Source organism: Thalassophryne amazonica, chromosome 5 (assembly GCF_902500255.1).
Source record: "Thalassophryne amazonica chromosome 5, fThaAma1.1, whole genome shotgun sequence".
In the NCBI taxonomy this organism is placed as follows: Eukaryota; Metazoa; Chordata; class Actinopteri; order Batrachoidiformes; family Batrachoididae; genus Thalassophryne; species Thalassophryne amazonica.
The window spans coordinates 127,577,749-127,598,566 of NC_047107.1; the positions used below are offsets into that span (position 1 = coordinate 127,577,749).

The 20,818-nt window shown below is 40.3% G+C and overlaps 1 protein-coding gene across 1 annotated transcript; it reads left to right on the forward strand.

The window, feature by feature from the left end:
* The first annotated feature begins 3,052 nt into the window (after positions 1-3,052).
* Positions 3,053-20,442, forward strand: fgf17 (fibroblast growth factor 17). The gene is made up of 5 exons (XM_034169620.1): positions 3,053-3,176; positions 3,259-3,295; positions 3,461-3,638; positions 8,424-8,530; positions 20,149-20,442. Exons 1-5 carry the CDS (start codon positions 3,112-3,114, stop codon positions 20,440-20,442), a joined length of 681 nt encoding a protein of 226 aa, XP_034025511.1. The 5' UTR covers positions 3,053-3,111.
* The last annotated feature ends 376 nt before the right edge of the window (positions 20,443-20,818 follow it).

Genomic DNA, 20,818 nt, shown 5'->3' on the forward strand with positions numbered 1-20,818 from the left:
AAATGTTAGTATTTTAAATGGTAAATGCATTTATATGGCACTTTTCCATCCGATACAGATACTCAAAACTTTACAGTGACTTTACAGTAATGGTGTTTTTGACTATGTGTGATATCTTCATGATACTTCTGTGTAACTTCATTATGAAGATACTCTGCTGTCCTCGATATATCCTTCAATGCTTCTTCAAAAGGACCCAGCTGAGATGTTTTGGGCATGTGGTGAGGATGCCCCCTGGTCATCTCCCTGGGGAGGTCTTCCAGGCATATGCAACTGGGAAGAGGGTCTGCAGACCCTGGAGGGATTGTATGGGATGAACTGCTTGGTCTGCTGCCACCATGACCCAGACCTGGATAAATGGTAGAAAATAAATGAAAAGATATGTGTTAGATCATTATCTCGGCTTCTTGGTTGTTAAGATATACAAAATAAAAACGTGTTTTTACCATGTGTTCATTAACCTTGAGCTTTGACATTTCACCAAACTACTGCAAAATCTCACCTCCTCTAAATGTCTAACCAAGTCATTTTCCCACCAAGGTTCTACGAAATCTGTTCAGTTGTTTTTGAGTTATCTTGTCCACAGACACGCATGTAACTCGCAGCGTAATGATGCTTCACATTCATCCATTCACACCCTGTCACATGCTCAACACTTTGAGGAAGCCAAAGCTCTACAAATTGCTTCTGGGACTTTACTGATTTTCCAGTCTGCCCACCGCTTGAAACACGAGATCATCACCAACAGAATTTGTTGTTTTCCCTCAACCGGTGGCCTGTCGGGGATTTTTTGCCTGTTGATTCTCACCTGGTAGTTTTATGTGGTGAGTGAACTGAAATGATCAGAATGTGTCCAAATAACATCATTTTCTTCTGTTTCCAAGTGAGAAACAGAAGAAAACACCAACATCAAAGACGTGTGATCGTCACCTTCGGCCTGTAAGGACTCGAACTTCTTTTAAGTATGAAATTCTGCAGAAAAGCAGATTTTCATCTTATTGCTTTGACAAAGTTTTTGCTGAATTCGGGAGACTTACAGTCAATTAAAACAGTCAATTAAAACAGGATAATTTGACTAAATCAAGTGAAGTCTGAAATTCAAAAACCAGATGTTGTATTGAAAAGATGCCTACACTGAACAGAGTCAGCTTAGGCAGCACTGGGATCTTGAAACAAAACGTTACATGTACCGTTGTGAGTAAGAGCCTCGACATTAAGGTTAGCCTGCATTTTAAGCCTGCACTCAGCTGACCCCCAGGTGGGCAGGCCGTGCCCTACTGCGTGGATCAGTGGAGCTATGTGATTTGGTGAAAAGTGTTGCATTTGACATTGTGTGTGGTGACGTGATCACGTTGTTATATCTGAGCGGTATTTGAAGTCTGTGTTTGTGTTTTGAAGTCTGTCTTGTCAGTCTCTGAATCTTTGAGTTCACTCACCACATAAAATTACCGGGAGGGGATCAACAGGCACAAAATCCCCTGCAGGCTGAAGGTGATGATCACACGCCTTTGATGTTGGTGTGTTTTCTGTTTCTCACTTAGAAACAGAAGAAAATCATGTTATTTGGTCACATTCTGATCATGTGCAACTGATGTACTGTCTTTTTTTTCTAGTGTGGTTTGAGTTAATTTAGTCAAGTCTGGAAACATGCACTGATGCTGTACTTTACCACATCTACCAACCACCCAAGCAGACAACTGCTCCGTCCCCATCTCTCAAAAAGTAACCATCTATCTGCTGCAGCCAGGTGACGCCTGTCTGTCCCCTTGGCCTCTTCCAGCTGTTGGGCTCCTCAGAACTCGGGCACCCGCGTTCTGGATCATGCACAGAGAAACACGCCACACGGCCAAAATGTTGTAGCTGATGTTCCCTCACAATGCAAGTGATAGTCCCCAAACTGCTCATTTGACACAATGTCATTCTGGTGGTTTACCCAACGATACTGGTCCCGACTCAACTGATAAGTTCCTTTTTTAGCAATTTGTGGAAAATATTTTTCTTTTTTCTCTGTTGGGCAGAACACTCAGGCTCAATTGCGATTCACGAACAATGTTTTAATATGACTGAAGTCCCAAAAAAGTAAATTTAACAGATTGTCATTAGCTCTAGAGGTCTTGTTTGGCACTCTGCAGGCTAATGTAAATACACATACACACACACACATGCATCAAGCGTCTCTCAGGACTCATCACTCTTTCTGTTTGGCTTTCTAACTAAAACAATATTGGTTGTTGTCAGGACACAGGAGGACTAGCTGACAGATTGACGGGCTGACATCAGTTTAATCAGTGATTTTTAACAAGTCGATCACTGGATGTGGTCCCGTGTGACAGTTAGCCGCAGGCGGCCGTCGTCCGGTCACAAGCAGAGCAACATGCCAGAGATGCCACCTGTTGCATTTTAGCACTTCACTGATCTCCACAGGGGTCAGAGCGGACAGAGGAGCGAGGAGCGTGGGGAGGTCAGGAGAAAGCTTCGTGTTACGCCGCAGGGCATGGATCCAATCCCCTCATCTGGGCCAGAACAGAACCACATCTGACTGTCCTGTTGACTGTGTGGAGATGAAACAAAGTGGTATGAGGTCCTGGAAGTGTGAGCAGTTAACAGGAGATAAAAGGGAGTGCGGGGGGGGGGGGGGGGTAGTGTCACACCCATAAGATGCCATTAGTCTTCTTTAAATACAATGCTGCAATAATGATGGACATCACATGGGGGGGGGGGGGGGTCACATTAACACAGAGGACAGTGTCGTTTCCTTTCCGAGTTTAGCACACAGATGTGGAATGAACTTGATTTTTTGATGATTTTTTTTTTTTTTTTTTTTGGCTTGTTATTTTGAACATTTGCATGCCTCACTTTAAGTCACCTTCCTGTGCCCACCCACAACCCAGAAGGAGCTCAGGGAGGGACTTTGGTTTTCAGCTTGTTGCTGGTGCTGCAGAGGGCTTTTGAAAAGCTGCAAGTGACCCCAGCAGACCTGCAGCCAGTGCAGCCAGGCTCTCTGCAGCAGGTCTGTGAGGACCCCAGGCTCTTATTTATCATGGATGGATGTGGATCTGCACACTGGATCAGGACTTTCTTCAAGGACTGATTAGAGGCGCTTTAGTGTGGATGGACAGCTCCAGTGGATTTACCTGCAAGAGAATGTATGGAATAAACCAGCGCTGTGTGTACATGTAAGACCTCTCACATGGTCGGAAATCACTCTAAGACCACTCAAATGCTTTAAATAACTTCATTTTAATGTGACTCCTGCAGATCATTTCAGTTTTTCGTGCTGTGGTGCAATGCTCAGGTAAGCGCACTTTATTCATATTTGAAGGACATTTGTGCATAGAGGGGAAATTTACTTTCTTGCCAAACGTTTCGGTTAATTGGCTCTTTATTTATTTATTTTTATTTTTTTAAATCCCAGATTAGGAAGAAAATGATATTTCATTTTTCCCTTTGCATAAAAAAGGGGGAGAATCACGCGTCTCCTAATTTTAAGCAGTATGTGAGGACGCAGGGCGCAGCCACGGACCAGCTGAGCCGCAGGCAGGTTCGGGTTTACCAGCTGTACAGCCGAACCAGCGGGAAGCACGTCCAGATCACCGGCAAGAGGGTCACAGCCACGGCCGAGGATGGAAACGTGTACGGTAAGAAACGCGCTTTTTTACGCACATCTGCAGACAGACCAGCGGATGCTGCGCGCGCGCGCGCTCTCTCCAAATTTATTCATTTGCAAAATCATAAATGATCTCAGAACACATTTCAGCTGTCATTATCCTCCTGTGGGGCAGGAAGAAAGGTTAACTTGGCAGTCTGAAAACTGTCAGATTGTCACTGTAAATAAATGAAATTGCGGACTTGATTTAGTCAAATTATCCTGCTTTAATTGTGTCTCACGAATTCAACAAAAACTTTGCAAAGCAACAAGATGAGATTTAATAACAAGATTTCCGCAGAATTTCATACTTAAAAGAAGTTCGAGTCCTTACTGCACTGTAACAAATAAAATAAAATTAAATACAATTAAAATTAAATCACAGGCTACTTGATCAAACTGATTAAATCACAGGCTACTGCATCAAGATGCAGGTATAGAACATTTGTTTCACACCTAAAATATATAAATATACATCAAACTGAGTAACACTGTAAAAATGTTTTGTTCCACTTGACCAAGTAAAAGCAACGTTTTCTTTTCTAAAAAAAATTGTGTAGTGATGACTCAAACTTGACACTTTCCTGGGGGAAACTAATTCATTATTCATTAATCATTACTGACATTTTTTTGCATGAATATTGAAAAAAAAAATCTATATTAAAAGTGATTTGCTAACAAACAGTTGCAGCCCGTTTAATCCTTTGGTGACTTCAACAGCTTCTTCATGAAAACACTGCAAAGCCTATAACTAGTTTTCTCAATTCAGTTTGATGAAGCTAATTACTTTAAACCAGTTATTCAAGTATTTAGAATGATTTTATTCATAATTTAATACTTTTCAGTATTTTTGCATTAATTCACAATAGCTTTCAATAATCCGAAATATTTAATATTTAAAAGAGAGCGTGAGAGAGAGTTTTTTGTTACATTATTATGGAATACATTATGTATGGAATATACTGTATGTTAGCTAGTTTGGCTAATAGTAATCAAGTGCTACATCCACCTTAGCTTACCAGCCAGGTTTGCTAAGTATTTCATATTGCACCTTTGTTGTTTTTCTTGCATATTTTGTTTCTATTCTCTTGTTTGCTGCACTGCTGCTTGTTTAATGTATTACTTAAAAAAAAAAAAACTAAAAAAATAACGTGTATATGGAGTGGAATCACAATGCAAACTGACCAACACTAGGCTAGGCTACATTATAAACTAGCGTGTTGTCCATGAGCATCCACAGGCTCTAGATTGGGTAATGTTTATAAAATAGGTAGCTGACATTTTTCAAGAGTGGTAATAAAATATGCAAAGTTCCTATAATAAGTTGGAATGACATGTGAGTCCAGAATGTTTTTAGAACCTTAGACCTCAACAGTTTTAGAAGAAGAACTCAACCCTTTTATTTCCTGTTAATTTTTAATGTTAATTTACTGTTTTAATGTATTTATAAACTGTTTAGGTTGTTGATATCATATACACAGTACTACTACTATTATTATTATTATTATTATTAGGTCTATATTGTCTTTTGATTTTTTTTTTTAAATGGACCACAATGGAAATAAGTGTTTTCAGTTTCTTGTGTCATCCATGCATTTTTGACGTATTTACAATTATATTATGTACTTACATTGAACTTACTAAATAAAATCACACACATGCACATGCACGTACACAGATGCCACTTTGCTTTTAATATATACTGTAGATAATTTGCTGCCCCCTGCTGGAATGGCATGCGAGTCCAGAATGTAATTATTAACATCCATTGTTCGCTGTTGTCAGCTAATATCCCAATTTCTCCAAAAATAATTGTCCTATCAACTTTCTGTTTTCACTGTGTTCATCCTTGACCCAAAATACATAAGCACACCAAAGGGTAAATGTCATCAGCTCTCCGCCAGTTTCACTGTGATCGAAACCATACGCATGCATGTACACTCTATTGTCAATTAAGTGCAAACCGATATTGGAGTTGAAATTAATTAAATCAAATGAAACATTATTACTTAAATCCCTAAAATTAACAATTGCAAGTATATTGAAAATATCAATTACATTTAAAACGTGTTTCATTTCTTAGAGTGTACGCAAACACACACAGAGGCCACTAGGCTATAAATATATAGATTATAATCCATTATATTGATATATTAGGGGAAAACACACCTAGCTGGCTACATTTCTTTAGATGTTATTGTACAAGCCAAATAAGCTCACAGAACTCATATCAATTGTCATGGTTGCCTCAGTTTTATTACCTTTATTGGCTAAAACCTAATAAGTTATATTTTAAGTTAATTTAAAATATATTTTGATTGTGATTTAATTAAATAATTGAGGAAATGTGTTTTTTAATCAAACAATAGTCAAAGTACAGCACAAAATAACGATTTCTTCATGGGATTGGATCTTGAATAGTGACGTCTTATTCAAGGGAAAATGTTTTGGATTCTATTCAAGTCAAGTCAGGTCTAGGAGCATATGCTCCCACTGGACTTTGCCTCATCCAATTTCAATTCAATTTCAATTTATTTTCATTTATATAGCACCAAATCACAACAGAGTTGCCTCAAAGCGCTTCACACAGGTAAGGTCTAACCTTACTAACCCCCAGAGCAACAGTGGTAAAGAAAAACTCCCTCTGAGGAAGAAACCTCAAGCAGACCAGACTCAAAGGGGTGACCCTCTGCTTGGGCCATGATACAGACATAAATTACAGAACAATTCATGGATGAATATACAAGAAATGCTATTGGCACACAGGACAGGAGGATCGCCAACATGAATACAACTCCCATCTCTGGATGGAGCTGCACCTTAAACAGAGAGAAAAAAAACAGAATCAGGCATCAGAAAGACAAAAAAAAAACTGTATAATTTTCCAGCATTAAACAACAAGAAAAGCAAAAGAAATACTAAGGTGATCGCCGGCCACTAGCCCTAAACTTCACTAAAAGACCCAGAATTTAGGTAAAGTTGAGGCCATGGCACGCTCCAATTACTAATAACATGAATTAAAAGAGTAAAAAACGTAAAACAAAACTCATCCACAACATCTTAGAACTGCCTTGGGTCCTGGATGGCAACCACCCGGGCAGACAACTAGTCCATCTACACATCTCTGAAGCAACGATCTATTTGCTGCAGCCGGGTGAAGCATAGGTGTCCCCTTGGCCTTCTCCACCCATTGGGATCCTCAACACTCAGGCACCTGTGTGCTGGATTACGTATAGAGAAATGAGCCACATCGTCAAAATGTCAAAGGTGCCGCTTCCTCACAATGACCGTGGATTGATCCAGCAAATTTCTGGCTTCAGAACAACATTCTCTGCCACTGGTAAAGCAATGTTACCAAACAAAATAATGACATCAGCAATAGTTGTAAAAAAAATAATAAGTTAAAAAAAAAAGTAAATATCAAAGGTGAGTGGCACAGGTTTATTCACTAACAATGTTTTAGTGTAAAAGGTTTTTTTTTAATTGAGATTTTCTTTATCTAAATGTGAATGGTTAATGAGTTTCCTTAAACAGTACGAGTTCATCTAAACTTGCACATTTTCCATTAGTTACACTTGGGTGGGGCTGAATGAGATTGCTTCATTTGGCAAAATTTTAATTCATTTTCATTTATTTATATAGTGCCAAAATCACAATAAGGTCACCTCAAGGTGCTTCACACAGGGTCTAACCTTACCAACCCAGTGGTAAGGAAAAACTCCCTCTGAGGAAGAAACCTCAAGAAGACCAGACTCAAAGGGGTGACCCTCTGCTTGGGCCACGATACAGACAGAAATTACAGAACAATTCATAAAACGAATATACAGGAAATGTTGGCTGTGCACAGGACGGTTTCTGGAACAGACACCACACCCATCTGTGGATGGAGCCGCACCTCAAACAGAGAAAAAAAAAAAAGCAGAATCAAGCACAACAAAACAGAGTGTAATTTGTTAACATTAAGCAACAAGAAAAAAAAGAATAAATAATAAGGTGACTGACGGCAACACTCAAATTAAGTTTGTCTGAAGCACTTTTTAAAGTTGATTCAACAATCCCCCTTTTTTTCAGTGTCGTCTGAACTGGTTGATTTTGGGGTCCGTCGTTTTACTGCTGTGGCCTCAGAAAACAGCCGATTCCCCACCGGCGTTCTCGCGTGGCCTCCGTGAGGCGTTTTTCAGGCCTGTGTGTTAATCAGCCTCCTGCTGGATCCATGAAACCATCGTCTGGCAAATTAGTGGCTGATTAGTTCAAACCTTTGGTCTCTGTGGCCCCAATACACGACTCTGTTCAGCGCTCAGCGGCTGTAATTAAGTGTGATTGTAGTCAGAATGCATTTAGTGGAGGATGTTGATTCTACGGTTGAACTCCTTCTTTTTGTGTAACAACAGCATTTGTTTAATCTTTGCAGAGTTTTACGGACATGAAAGGATTTCCTTCAACGTGCCGTTTGAGATTTGACAGAAATGAACAAAAAGCAGAATGTTGCTCCTGTTTTACAGATTGTTAAAATGATGAAATGTGCAAAGTTCTTCATATTTGGGCATGAAAGTAAGGCTTGTGAAATAAATTTGTCTTACAGAAAGTATTTCGGGAAGGCGGAAAATTTTAGTGTATCCAGCAAATATGTGAAAAATGTTGAGGCTCTCTTGGCCTCGTCGTGTTTGTGTGTTGCCAGTTCTTACCATATATATGTGTGTGTGTGTGTGTGTGTGAGTGTGTGTGTGTGTGTGTGTTTGCCGTGCACTGCTTTGATGGCTCTTTTGTCCCTCTGCAGCTCGTCTGTTTGTTGAAACCGACACCTTTGGCAGCAGAGTGAGGATAAGAGGTGCTGAAAGTGGCCGTTACCTCTGCATCAACCGGAAGGGGAAACTCGTGGGGAAGGTAAAACAACTGCAGTTCTGGATTCTCTTCCAGCAAAGCTGAAAGTAATACAGAAAAGTAATATAACAAAAGTAATATAGACAATTACAGTTAGTGCTTTGATAAAATGCAATAAATATAACCCAATGCTAAAACACCCTCGGCCATATGAGTCTTGTGTTCTTTATAATTTGCAGTTGTTTAATTATTAAGATCTTATTGTCTTACATTGGATCTTGGATAGGCCAATCTCCAACCTTCCTTTTCTCTCAAAAATTCTTGAAAGGGTAGTTGTAAAACAGCTAACTGATCATCTGCAGAGGAATGGTCTATTTGAAGAGTTTCAGTCAGGTTTTAGAATTCATCATAGTACAGAAACAGCATTAGTGAAGGTTACAAATGATCTTCTTATGGCCTCAGACAGTGGACTCATCTCTGTGCTTGTTCTATTAGACCTCAGTGCAGCTTTTGATACTGTTGACCATAAACTTTTATTACAGAGATTAGAGCATGCCATAGGTATTAAAGGCACTGCACTGCAGTGGTTTGAATCATATTTATCTAATAGATTACAATTTGTTCATGTAAATGGGGAATCTTCTTCACAGACTAAGGTTAATTATGGAGTTCCACAAGGTTCTGTGCTAGGACCAATTTTATTCACTTTATACATGTTTCCCTTAGGCAGTATTATTAGACGGCATTGCTTAAATTTTCATTGTTACGCAGATGATACCCAGCTTTATCTATCCATGAAGCCAGAGGACACACACCAATTAGCTAAACTGCAGGATTGTCTTTGAGACATAAAGACATGGATGACCTCTAATTTCCTGCTTTTAAACTCAGATAAAACTGAAGTTATTGTACTTGGCCCCACAAATCTTAGAAACATAGTGTCTAACCAGATCCTTACTCTGGATGGCATTACCCTGACCTCTAGTAATACTGTGAGAAATCTTTTTGATCAGGATATGTCATTCAATGCACATATTAAACAAATATGTAGGACTGCTTTTTTGCATTTGCGCAATATCTCTAAAATTAGAAAGGTCTTGTCTCAGAGTGATGCTGAAAAACTAATTCATGCATTTATTTCCTCTAGGCTGGACTATTGTAATTCATTATTATCAGGTTGTCCTAAAAGTTCCCTGAAAAGCCTTCAGTTAATTCAAAATGCTGCAGCTAGAGTACTGACAGGGACTAGAAGGAGAGAGCATATCTCACCCATATTGGCCTCTCTTCATTGGCTTCCTGTTAATTCTAGAATAGAATTTAAAATTCTTCTTCTTACTTATAAGGTTTTGAATAATCAGGTCCCATCTTATCTTAGGGACCTCATAGTACCATATCACCCCAATAGAGCGCTTCGCTCTCAGACTGCAGGGTTACTTGTAGTTCCTAGGGTTTGTAAGAGTAGAATGGGAGGCAGAGCCTTCAGCTTTCAGGCTCCTCTCCTGTGGAACCAGCTCCCAATTCAGATCAGGGAAACAGACACTCTCTCTACTTTTAAGATTAGGCTTAAAACTTTCCTTTTTGCTAAAGCTTATAGTTAGGGCTGGATCAGGTGACCCTCAACCATCCCTTAGTTATGCTGCTATAGACTTAGACTGCTGGGGTGTTCCCATGATGCACTGAGTGTTTCTTTCTCTTTTTGCTCTGTATGCACCACTCTGCATTTAATCATTAGTGATTGATCTCTGCTCCCCTCCACAGCATGTCTTTTTCCTGGTTCTCTCCCTCAGCCCCAACCAGTCCCAGCAGAAGACTGCCCCTCCCTGAGCCTGGTTCTGCTGGAGGTTTCTTCCTGTTAAAAGGGAGTTTTCCTTCCCACTGTAGCCAAGTGCTTGCTCACAGGGGGTCGTTTTGACCGTTGGGGTTTTTCTGTAATTATTGTATGGCTTTGCCTTACAATATAAAGCACCTTGGGGCAACTGTTTGTTGTGATTTGGTGCTATATAAATAAAATTGATTTGATTTGATTTACATACAACTTGTACATGTTCAATGAAACCCCTCTATTAATCAGTCAATCAAAAACAATACGTAAGGATTAAACAACTCAAAGCCGTGCATTATACGGTTTGAATGCACAACGCAACGTGGTGTTACTCTGCGAAGTGCATTCAAACTGTATAATGCACGACTTTGAATTGTTTAATCCTCTTATACCATGGTCCCACACAGTGAGATAACACACAAATATTTATTTAACAGAACTTGATAAAAATGCGTAAGTATCTGGGACTATTTTATACCAGTCTCAAGATATTTTCATCCTCGGCAACCGTTCTCTTCTTCTCTCCCATCTTCAATCTTGTCCAGTTCGTCCGATGTTAAATCTTTACGCCGTTGCTTTTGCTGTTCTTCTCGTTTGTTCTCCTCCTCTTTCCATTCCTCAAATGTTTTATTTTGGCCAAAAATATTAAAATTCACTTGGAAATCCATGTTTTATCATGTTTCTGTCATTCACCTGTCAAACACAGCTGATCTGCGCCAACTGATTTGCGCATTGCTATGGTGATGACCAGAGTGGAGTGATTATAACAGTGACTTAACTCGCCAAACTACGTGTGCGTATACACGAAAATAATGCACACCAGTTAGACATGGAATTCTCACTGACCATGGTATAATGAGACAAATTTAACTCCATAGGAAGTTAGCTTTGAGTTAGCGAAAGTTAGCGTGCACACTAATGTCCACAAAATGTCTTGTAAATGACTCCAGAGGTGATATCAGGTTACAAAAACAGACTTTTCAGTTTTACAATTGTTTATTACTCACTAGCATTTACATAATATATGACAAAGAGGATGTATTTACACACAAATGAAACAGAGTTTTGCAGCTAGCTTCCAGCCTGTGATGTCACCATGCTAACGTCGCAAAATAATAAGTTCAGAGGTGTTATTTGGTTCCAAAAACGGTGCTTTAAGTTTTAGAAGTGTTTAATTCTCATTAGCTTTTGCATAATATATGAGAAACATGTATATAAACACACAAAATGAAGCAGTTTTGGAGAGACCAGCAACTGACATCACGGTGCCACTGTACTCCGATTTACTGTCACCCCTGCCACTCAAAAACAAACTGAACAGAATGATACAGAATGTGACTTTTTAATCTAAAAAAAGGTCAAGGTTAGCCATCTTTGAACTTGTCCAAGGTCTGTGTCCCCAGAATGTTCCCTGCAAATTTGAAGACTCTGGCAGTAATAGAACTGGACTTATACGGAGCACAGACACATGGACAGACGGACGGGCACAAAGCCTTTGCAATACCCGATGGTCATATTTGATGCCCTCGAGTAAAAAATCAAATTGAGCTCACTATTCTGAAATTACTCACAGCCAGCTGTGGGTGATGTGGGTTTGCAATGGTGCTGGACCAAGATGAAGATCCAGGCTTTCGCTGACTTCCTGGACTCGGCCATCAGGAGTTTATCCATTGGGGTTAAAGGGTTGAACTTGTAGAGACATTCACGTAGCTCAGCAGGGACATTCATGCCACTGGGTCCTCGGCCCTTTGAGATCGAGAGACACCTGAGAAGAGCCTATGGAGTCATGAGGTTGCTGGATAGAGGTGTTTGGCGACGCTAATACCTTCGCAGGTGAATGACGGCCCAAGCCTTTAGGCTCCTGATGCTTCCCGTCTACCTGTGAATGTGAGACTTGGACCCTAACCAGGGACCCAATACTAGGGATGCTATGACCACTACCTTTGCACCCCCCCCACCCCCCACCTCCCCAGGACTAAACCAAACCAACTTTTTTAGGTTCCTTGGATGACCCCAAAACACAATCAGGATGTTGCCAAAAATAAAAACTGGCCTCAAGCCAGTTAGCCAAGATGGCGTCCAAGATGGCCACCAAAACGGGGTTTTTCACTAAAACACCTTTAAACAACATATAAACAACTTAGATATCACAGAGATTCAATGGAAAGACCATTGCAGGTCACAGCAAACTCATTTGTGCCTAAACTAAATTCATTCATGGGTTTAAGATTCAAAATGGCATCCAAAATGGTCACCAAGAGACCCTTATCATTAAAATACATAGTAGGAAGTTGTTTATATATGTTGTTTAAAGGTGTTTTAGTGAGGAAAACCCTATTTTGGCAGCCATCTTGGATAACTGGCTTGAGGCCAGTTTTTATTTTTGTGAACATCCTGATTGTGTTTTGGGGTCATCTAAGGAACCTAAAAAAGTTGGTTTGGTAGTGGTCATAGCTCCCCTAGTACAAGGTGAGGACCAGATGGATGTCTTTGGCACTAGTTCTCTTTGGAGGATCCTTGTGTAATGCTGGAATGACTTTGTATCAAACAAGTGGTTACTTATATCTCACTTGCATCATGAGGGAGCGTCAGTTTTGACATTTTGACTGATGCGTGATCCAGCACACAGGGGCCTTAGTGTTCAGTGCCCCTTTAGATGGAAAAGGCCAAGGTGATGACCACGCTTCACCTGACTGCAGCAGATAGATGGTTACTGCTGAGGTGGGAATAGCCCGTTTGTCTGGTTGGGTACTTCCCACCCAAGACCCAAGGCAGTTCCATGTTATCATGGGCAGCACCAGCACATGCTCCCAGACTTGTATTGCATTCTTTGGTGTGAAAGTCAACAATCTGGCAATGTTTTTGTTGCTACAAATCACTTTATCACAGAGTGGCCCTGGATGGCCACCACCCCAGTCTTAGAGGACATGAGTCAGTCAGAGAGTCAGTAGCTGGGTTTCCATTTCAGATTTTCACAAAAGTAAAGTGACATTTTCAGAATATCAACAAAATGCAGTTATGAAATAACAGCATTTCCACTGAGTGTTGGAATGCAACTGTTGGGTTGTGTCCTCCAGTGATTACTGTCATTTTAACAAGGGTCATGTGAGAACTGTAGTTCCAGTAGTCATGGTGACGGGTGTGTAAGTCCCTCTAAATATTTCCATTTCATTCTTTAAAAAAAAAAATCCAATATTGCCATAACGTCTCAAGCTTTCTGTCTCTTCCTCCATATACATGTACTGTGTCATGTCACATGACCTTCTGTTCATCATGTGACCTGTAATAGTGGAAAAAACAGTTTCCATTGCAGTTCTGTGAAATAAGACTTTTTTAAACCACCTGAAACACACAACATGTGATAGGAGGTTTTTTTTTTTCTTTTTTCAAAATACAAGTGTTTCTATTAACCATATTTTCAATTTGCAACTTCATATTGCTCAGTTTGCAGGGTAATGGTGACTGAGGGTGACCGTAAAGTGTCTGTCAGGAACTCTCTAAGAACTCCTGCATTTTCAGCAGTTGCAGAAATTCCAATGGATTTGAAATCCTGAGGAGCACTGAAGCACCTATTTTGTTCCATGTTGGCATCTTTACACATGCAAAACAGAGGGGGTGTCTGTCAAGTTGCCTGTGAAGTCTTGTAGCCACTTGTAGTTTCCTGGAGGTCGCTGTTGTAACTCAACCCATTTTAAACAACATCAACTCACTTTATCAACGGCTGAACCTGAATTCATCCTCAATCATTTTCTATCCCCATTTACTCCAGTTAGGGGTCATGGGGGGGGGGGGCGCTGGAGCCTATCCCAAAGGTCACAGTGTGAAAGGCAGGGTTGACCCTGGACAGGACGCCAGTCTGTCACAGGGCCACAAACAAACACAGCGACACCCTCACTCACAACTACGGTCAATTTAAAGTTTCCAACTCACCTAATCTGCAAGTCTGTGGAAGTAGGAAGAAGCTGGAGAGGTCAGAGGGAACCCACGCAAACACGGGGAGAACGTGCAAACCCCACACAGAAAGGCCACGTGTGAATCCTGTGAGCTTGTCACTGAGGCAACAGTGCTAACCGCTAATCCACCGTGCCGCCAATCAATCATTTAATCAAAAAAACTCCTCGTTATTTTGGTGACACACAGATGGACACACAGGACCAAAAACAATACCCCTGCTTATGCTACCAACAAGTGACACTGTGTACATTCACTACTGTTGGTATCAGATTGGAAACCTCCTCCTTCTTCTGGTTCTTCATGGTTCAGAAGTATTTACGAGTATTTATCGTATATTAACTAATTAAATAAAGCTGATCACACAAAGCACAAAATATCTTCACTTCATACTGTCTGCAGTGAAATCGAAGTCAACGTAAATGTACGGATCACCGTATTTTCTTTTCATTTGCATTTTCCTTATTGTCCCAGTGTTTTCTGATTTGGGGTTGTTTTTGCAGGAAATGAACTATTTATGTATTTATCTTGAAGTAATGCAAGTATTTCCATTAAGCATATTTTCAATTTGCTTCAAACTAAGTTCACTTTACTTGAAATTGTGCAATTTTGCATTTGTGTTCTAGCACATACCACAGCACAAGCCTAATCATGTCTGAAAGTGAGAGATGCATGTCAGCAGTATTTTTATTCTGTATCATCTTGCTGTGTTTGTTCTTTCTGAGCATTTTATTACAAATATCTATAATATGAACGAAGCAACAAACAGTGGCATGTATCTCGCTCCCAGTACACTGTGTCACAAACAGGAAGTGCTAAATCTTGAGTCCACAGTGAAACAGGAAATGTCAAATGTTGAACAGTTCCTGGCATGGGCGGAGCTGGGGAGGGCAGGGTGGCACTGGACTCCCCTGAAATCTGAATGGCCACCCCAGGTGCTACCCCAGATAATTGACATGGCACGGCACCTCACATCTGGTTGAAAAGAGCCAGCTGCATTTTGAAATCGGTGACACATATTGACTGCTAGATCTCTCCTGTACAGTAGTTGGTGCTGTGTACCACAAAAAGTTCTACGTTAGTAGAAGAAGAAAAATTGTTGAGCCAGATTTGAACCTGAACACATCCACCAATGGTATATCAGTGAGTAAACGACCATATTTTTTTGCCAAAAATGACATCCAGGTTGTAAAAAGCGGCATTTTCCCTTTCATTCTGGTTGCCTTATATATATGTGTGTTTCTCCGATCATGTTAAATGAATTAAACTAGCAGACAGCTATCAGATTCATGCTCTGTTAGCTTATATGAAATCTGAGATGCTCAGGCTGAATGAAATATAGCTACTTAATTCCTCCTCGGTTCTGTAGAACAGCTCTGGACTTCACCATGGTGCTATTGTGGTGTGAGAACGTTGTCCCGATCTGACGCCATAGTGGTGACCGTAAGCTGGTGAATTACATCAGTAACACCTTATTTAATGATTGTTTCACAGCGTTTGCATTCAACAGCACAACACATCTAGAAGTTGAGTCTATTACTGATAAGTAAAGACAGTTAGTTTAGTTATTTGAAGAAGCACGATCAAGATGAATATGTTTGGTTCAATAAGTCCAATAAGGATTGGAATGACTTTTTAAAAAAATAACCTCTTAAATTTCCTCTCTGAAGGACTTTTTAAAAAATAATCTCTCAATTTTGCTCTCTGAAGGACTTATTTTTAATAACCTCTTAATTTTGCTTTCTGAATGACTTTTTTTAAAGCTTCTCTTAATTTTACTCTCTGAGTGACACCAGGATGATGCATTTCACTTAAAAATACACATCCCTCCAAGTGTTTATCAATTGCCCTCAAAAGTATTGGACCACTTGGTATTTCACACATTTTAATTTGTTTATGCTATTTCAAATACAAAAAAGCAATTGTTTTTTTTATTTTTTATATTTTTTGTATTTCTTGTATTTGAAATGGCATAAACAAATTAAAATGTGTGAAATTCCAAGTGTTCCAATACTTTTGGAGGGCACACTATCCTATACCTCATGATGAGTGCAAAATGAGTGTGGTATTATTACTGTTTTCTTTAAGAATGCTTAATTTTCACTGCACTTTGTGTCAAATCATAGTCATATTGTATATCATATTGATAGAGATATAATATTTGGCTTTAATATTGAGATACGATAATTTGGCCATATCGTGCAGCCGTACTGTCAACTTTCTGAAAAGTTTAAATATTGTTTAACATGTACATTTTTAAAACATGCTTAAAGTGGAAGGGGGCTGTAGTTGGGGGGATCTGGGGGGCAAAGGGGGTGTTCCGTTATCACTTACAATCTGATGTGGAAGGCCTGTGCATGAGAACAAGGCCCTCAAGAGGTCAACTGTCTTTGCAGAGGTTGCAGTCTTTCTAAAGAAAACCTCAGGCCACTTTGAGTGTGTATCACCCACAACCAGGTACATGCGATCAAGGAAAAGTCCTGCATAGCCAATAAGCACATGCTGCCAAGGCTTGGTAGGCCATTCCCCCACACGTAATGGTGCTGTCGCTCGTGACTTTTGGGTCTGTTGACACCCACTGCATGTCTTGGCCGTATCTTCCAGCTGTTCGATTCCAGGCCACTATACAAACCCAAACATTTCATTTTCACTATGCCTGTGTCCCCAAAGTAGCATAGTCAGGACTCTGGGATGCAGTTTTGGTGGTACAATGCCCTCGTATCACCGTAAGCTTTTAGGACCGGATTGGTGGTTACCTTAAAGTCTCCACAGATACATACTGAGCCACTTCTCTGTGTAGCCCACTCAGCCCAGTCCACTTTGGATAAAATGCCCTCCTTTTCGCGTCTCTGGAGTTCAGTCTCCACTTTAGGGTGAAAGGCACATTGAACGGGACGAGCTTTTTAGTGAACATGCATCAAAGCAAGCTAGGTCTTGGCTCCTGTCTGTGTCAGAAGAGCAAGCTTCAGTGTCTTGGTTTTTATCCTTACTTTTGTTGAACTTTCTCTCACTTTTGTTTTGCACTTTTTATGTACGTGACCTGTTCTCTGACACTGTCTGCATTTTTTTTATCTTTAAACCAACGGTCAGCTGGAGCGTGGGACGTCTTTCCACACCAAAAGCATGAAACATTTCTCTGTTGTCTCTTTTTTTGTCAATGCTGCACTCTTGTGCCATCTGCTGTTGGAGTTCCACAGCAGCTTCCATTGCAGTGGCTATTTCAATTGCATGTGAGAACTCGCTCTGTTAAGTCTTTTCTGTATGTTTTCATTGTGCAGCCCACATACAAATCTATCTCGTAGTGAATCTGACAAATTTTTTCCAAAATCAATGCTCAGCCAGTCTGCTAAACTCAGCCACAAACTCTGCAGCTGACTCCGTCTTTAGGTGGTTCTGCTTGTGAAATCTAAAAGGTTCAGCAGTTATGAGTGGCTTAGGATTCAGATGAGTCTGTAACGCTTGAGCGATGTCTTTGTAAGTTTTCAGCTGCAGGTTGCCAGGAGGCTACGTATCAAGTTATAAGTCTTAGCTCCCTTTTTCCCTTCTGGAATGTTGTTTTCCACACAGGACTGATCCAGTCTTTTGATGTATGTTGTCCACTCTTCCGATGCACTATCAAAACTGTCTATTTTTCCAGTTCCCCCTGCCGTAGTTCGACTGTGTTCCTTTTTGTCATTTATCCGTGTTAGCAATGAGCTAGCTTTACCTGCATATGGGTAGAGAACAACACTCACAACTCCTGTCTGTACAGATGCTTGTTTCTCTCCCTCGCAAAGGTTTTCCAATTCCTCATTGCCAGTTGTTGTGCAATTTCAATTTATTTTCATTTATATAGCACCAAATCACAACAAAGTTGCCTCAAGGCGCTTCACACAAGTAAGGTCTAACCTTACAAACCCCCAGAGTAAGCAGACAGATAACAGTGGTAAGGAAAAACTGCCTCTGAGGAAGAAACCTCAAGCAGACCCGACTCAGAGGGGCGACCCTCTGCTTGGGCCATGCTACTGACACAAATTACAAAACAATTCACAGAACAAATATACACCTCAAACAGAGAGAAAAGAAAAAACAGAATCAGGCATCAGAAAGACAACAAATACAGTATAATTTGTCAGCATTAAGAAACAAGAAAAACAAGAAATATTAAGATGATCACCGGTCACTATCCCTAAGTAATATCTCTAACTTGGAGGTCAAAGGACAACATAGGATCAAAAATTACCCCAAGGTTCCTCACTTTGTCAGTGTGATGTATGACACATGAACCTAGGCTGAGTGTTAACTGGTCAAATTGATGCCAATGTCTCACTGGATCAAGAACCATCATTTCAGTCTTTTCAGAATTTAAAAGTAGGAAGTTTCTAGACATCCAGCTTCTCACTGATGCAAGGCAGTCTTCTAAGGGTTTTATGTGAATGATATTACCAACAGTTATCGGCATGTATAGCTGAGTATCATCAGCATAGCAGTGAAAGGTAACCCCAAAACGCCGCAATGTGTGCCCAAGGGGTGCTATATAAAGGGAGAAAAGCAGGGGGCCTAAGACGGACCCCTGTGGAACCCCAAATTTGATATCACTAAGGTTAGAGGTAGTGTTACTGTACAAAACACAGTGAGAAAGACTGGTCAGGTATGATGTCAAGGGCACTCCCAGTAATGATTCTCCAGCCTATCAAGTAGAATATGATGAGCCACTGTATTAAATGCAGCACTGAGATCTAACAGCAGCAGAACCGTAGTGGTGTCTGAATCCACTGTAAGCAGAAGATCATTCACCACTTTAGTGAGAGCCGTCTCTGTTGAATGATATTTTCTAAAAGCAGACTGCAGTGGCTGAAAGAGATTATTCTCAGTAAGATAGTCTACAAGCTGCCGTGACACCACGTTTTCCAGAATTTTAGAGAAAAATGATAGAATTGATATCGGCCTATAGTTTTTCAATACACTAGGGTCAAGATTAGGTTTCTTAAGTAATGGTTTAATCACTGCAGATTTGAAACATTTAGGAACAGATCCAGAAGTTAATGAGAGATTAATAATTTCCAGTACAGTCGGCCCAAGAGTGGGCCACAGGTCCTTAAACAGTTTTGTTGGTATAGGATCAAATAAACAGGTTGTGCTTTTTGTTGACATTACGAGTTTTGTCAGCATACTTAGTGAGATACTATCAAATTCTGTAAATGTAGGTAATGAATAAGTATTGCCACCATGTCGAACAAGAACTTTCAGCTATGCTTGTTTTTGTTGATCAAATCAGAGTAATATGTAGGTCCACTTTGTAGCCAGTAATGCATGCTTATAGTCTAAGATAGCATCACGCCAAGCAAGATGGAATACTTCTAATTTTGAACTACACCACTTTAAGTCACTGTGATGCACACATTCACCCTTAAGTGCTACAATAATACACATACGATGCACATTCCTTTCATCAGCCTGTAGCTCTCATCACTGAACATATCCACACGCATGCTACATTACCCACTACTATCAATGCGTGCTAACAGACCAGTAGGATAAAAATATAGGTTCTAAAATCTCCTATAACAAAGATGATTGGTGCATTTTTAAATGTTTTCTTCTGTGTAATTCTTCATTGACTCCTACCCGGCTATAGTTACCCCCCCTGGGGTCACTATCATACATTTGTGTTGTGCCATGGTATACTGAGACTGGATTGCAAGAGATGTTTTACTACCTAAAGTGGTACCGAAAACCTGCTTGGCCCATGGACTGGAGAAAATGAAACCATTCCCCTTTATGGATTTTAAAACAATTTACAATACCTTAAAAGTAATGAAATACATGACTGGAAGCCAATAAAAAGACACTAAACCAGGAGAATTACATGTACTGGTCAAAGTCAAAAACAGCATTCTGAATTCTGTCTCCTTTTCTTCTTCTGTAGCCCAATGGCAGGAGTCGAGACTGTATCTTCACAGAGATTGTGCTGGAGAACAATTACACAGCCTTCCAAAATGCCAAGTACGAGGGCTGGTACGTGGCGTTCACCAGGAAAGGCCGGCCCATCAAAGCATCCAGGACGAGGGAGAACCAGAGAGAGGTTCACTTCATCAAGAGGCTCCATAAAGGCCCGCCACCATTCCCCAACACGGACCAAAGCAAACCTTTCGAGTTCATCCGGTTTCCGACCACATGTCGAGCAAAACCGAACAGGAAACCCGCAAATAAAAAAGACTGATAAGTTTGATATAGGAAGAAATATATTGGACTATTTTTGTATATTTTTCATAAGGAATAAATGTTTGAACGACTGTAAAATTGGTCATGTGTAAATAATGAGAGTAAAGCAGATTAATTTTATTTAATAGTCCTGTGTGCTGACTGAAGAGCAGTGAGAGAAGGTTCACGGTGAGGTTTGGAACAGCAACAACAACAAACAATCATACTGGAATTTGAGACACATTTGTCTGTCTGTCTGTCTGTCTGTCTGCCTCCTCATGTCATTTGCCCAGTTTCCACCAAACTTGGTATATGGATCAAGGACACCCACGAGATTGGCCCTTGAAGGTTTGATTTTGGTAAAAGTCAAGATAATTTGGGTCAGTGGTCAAAAT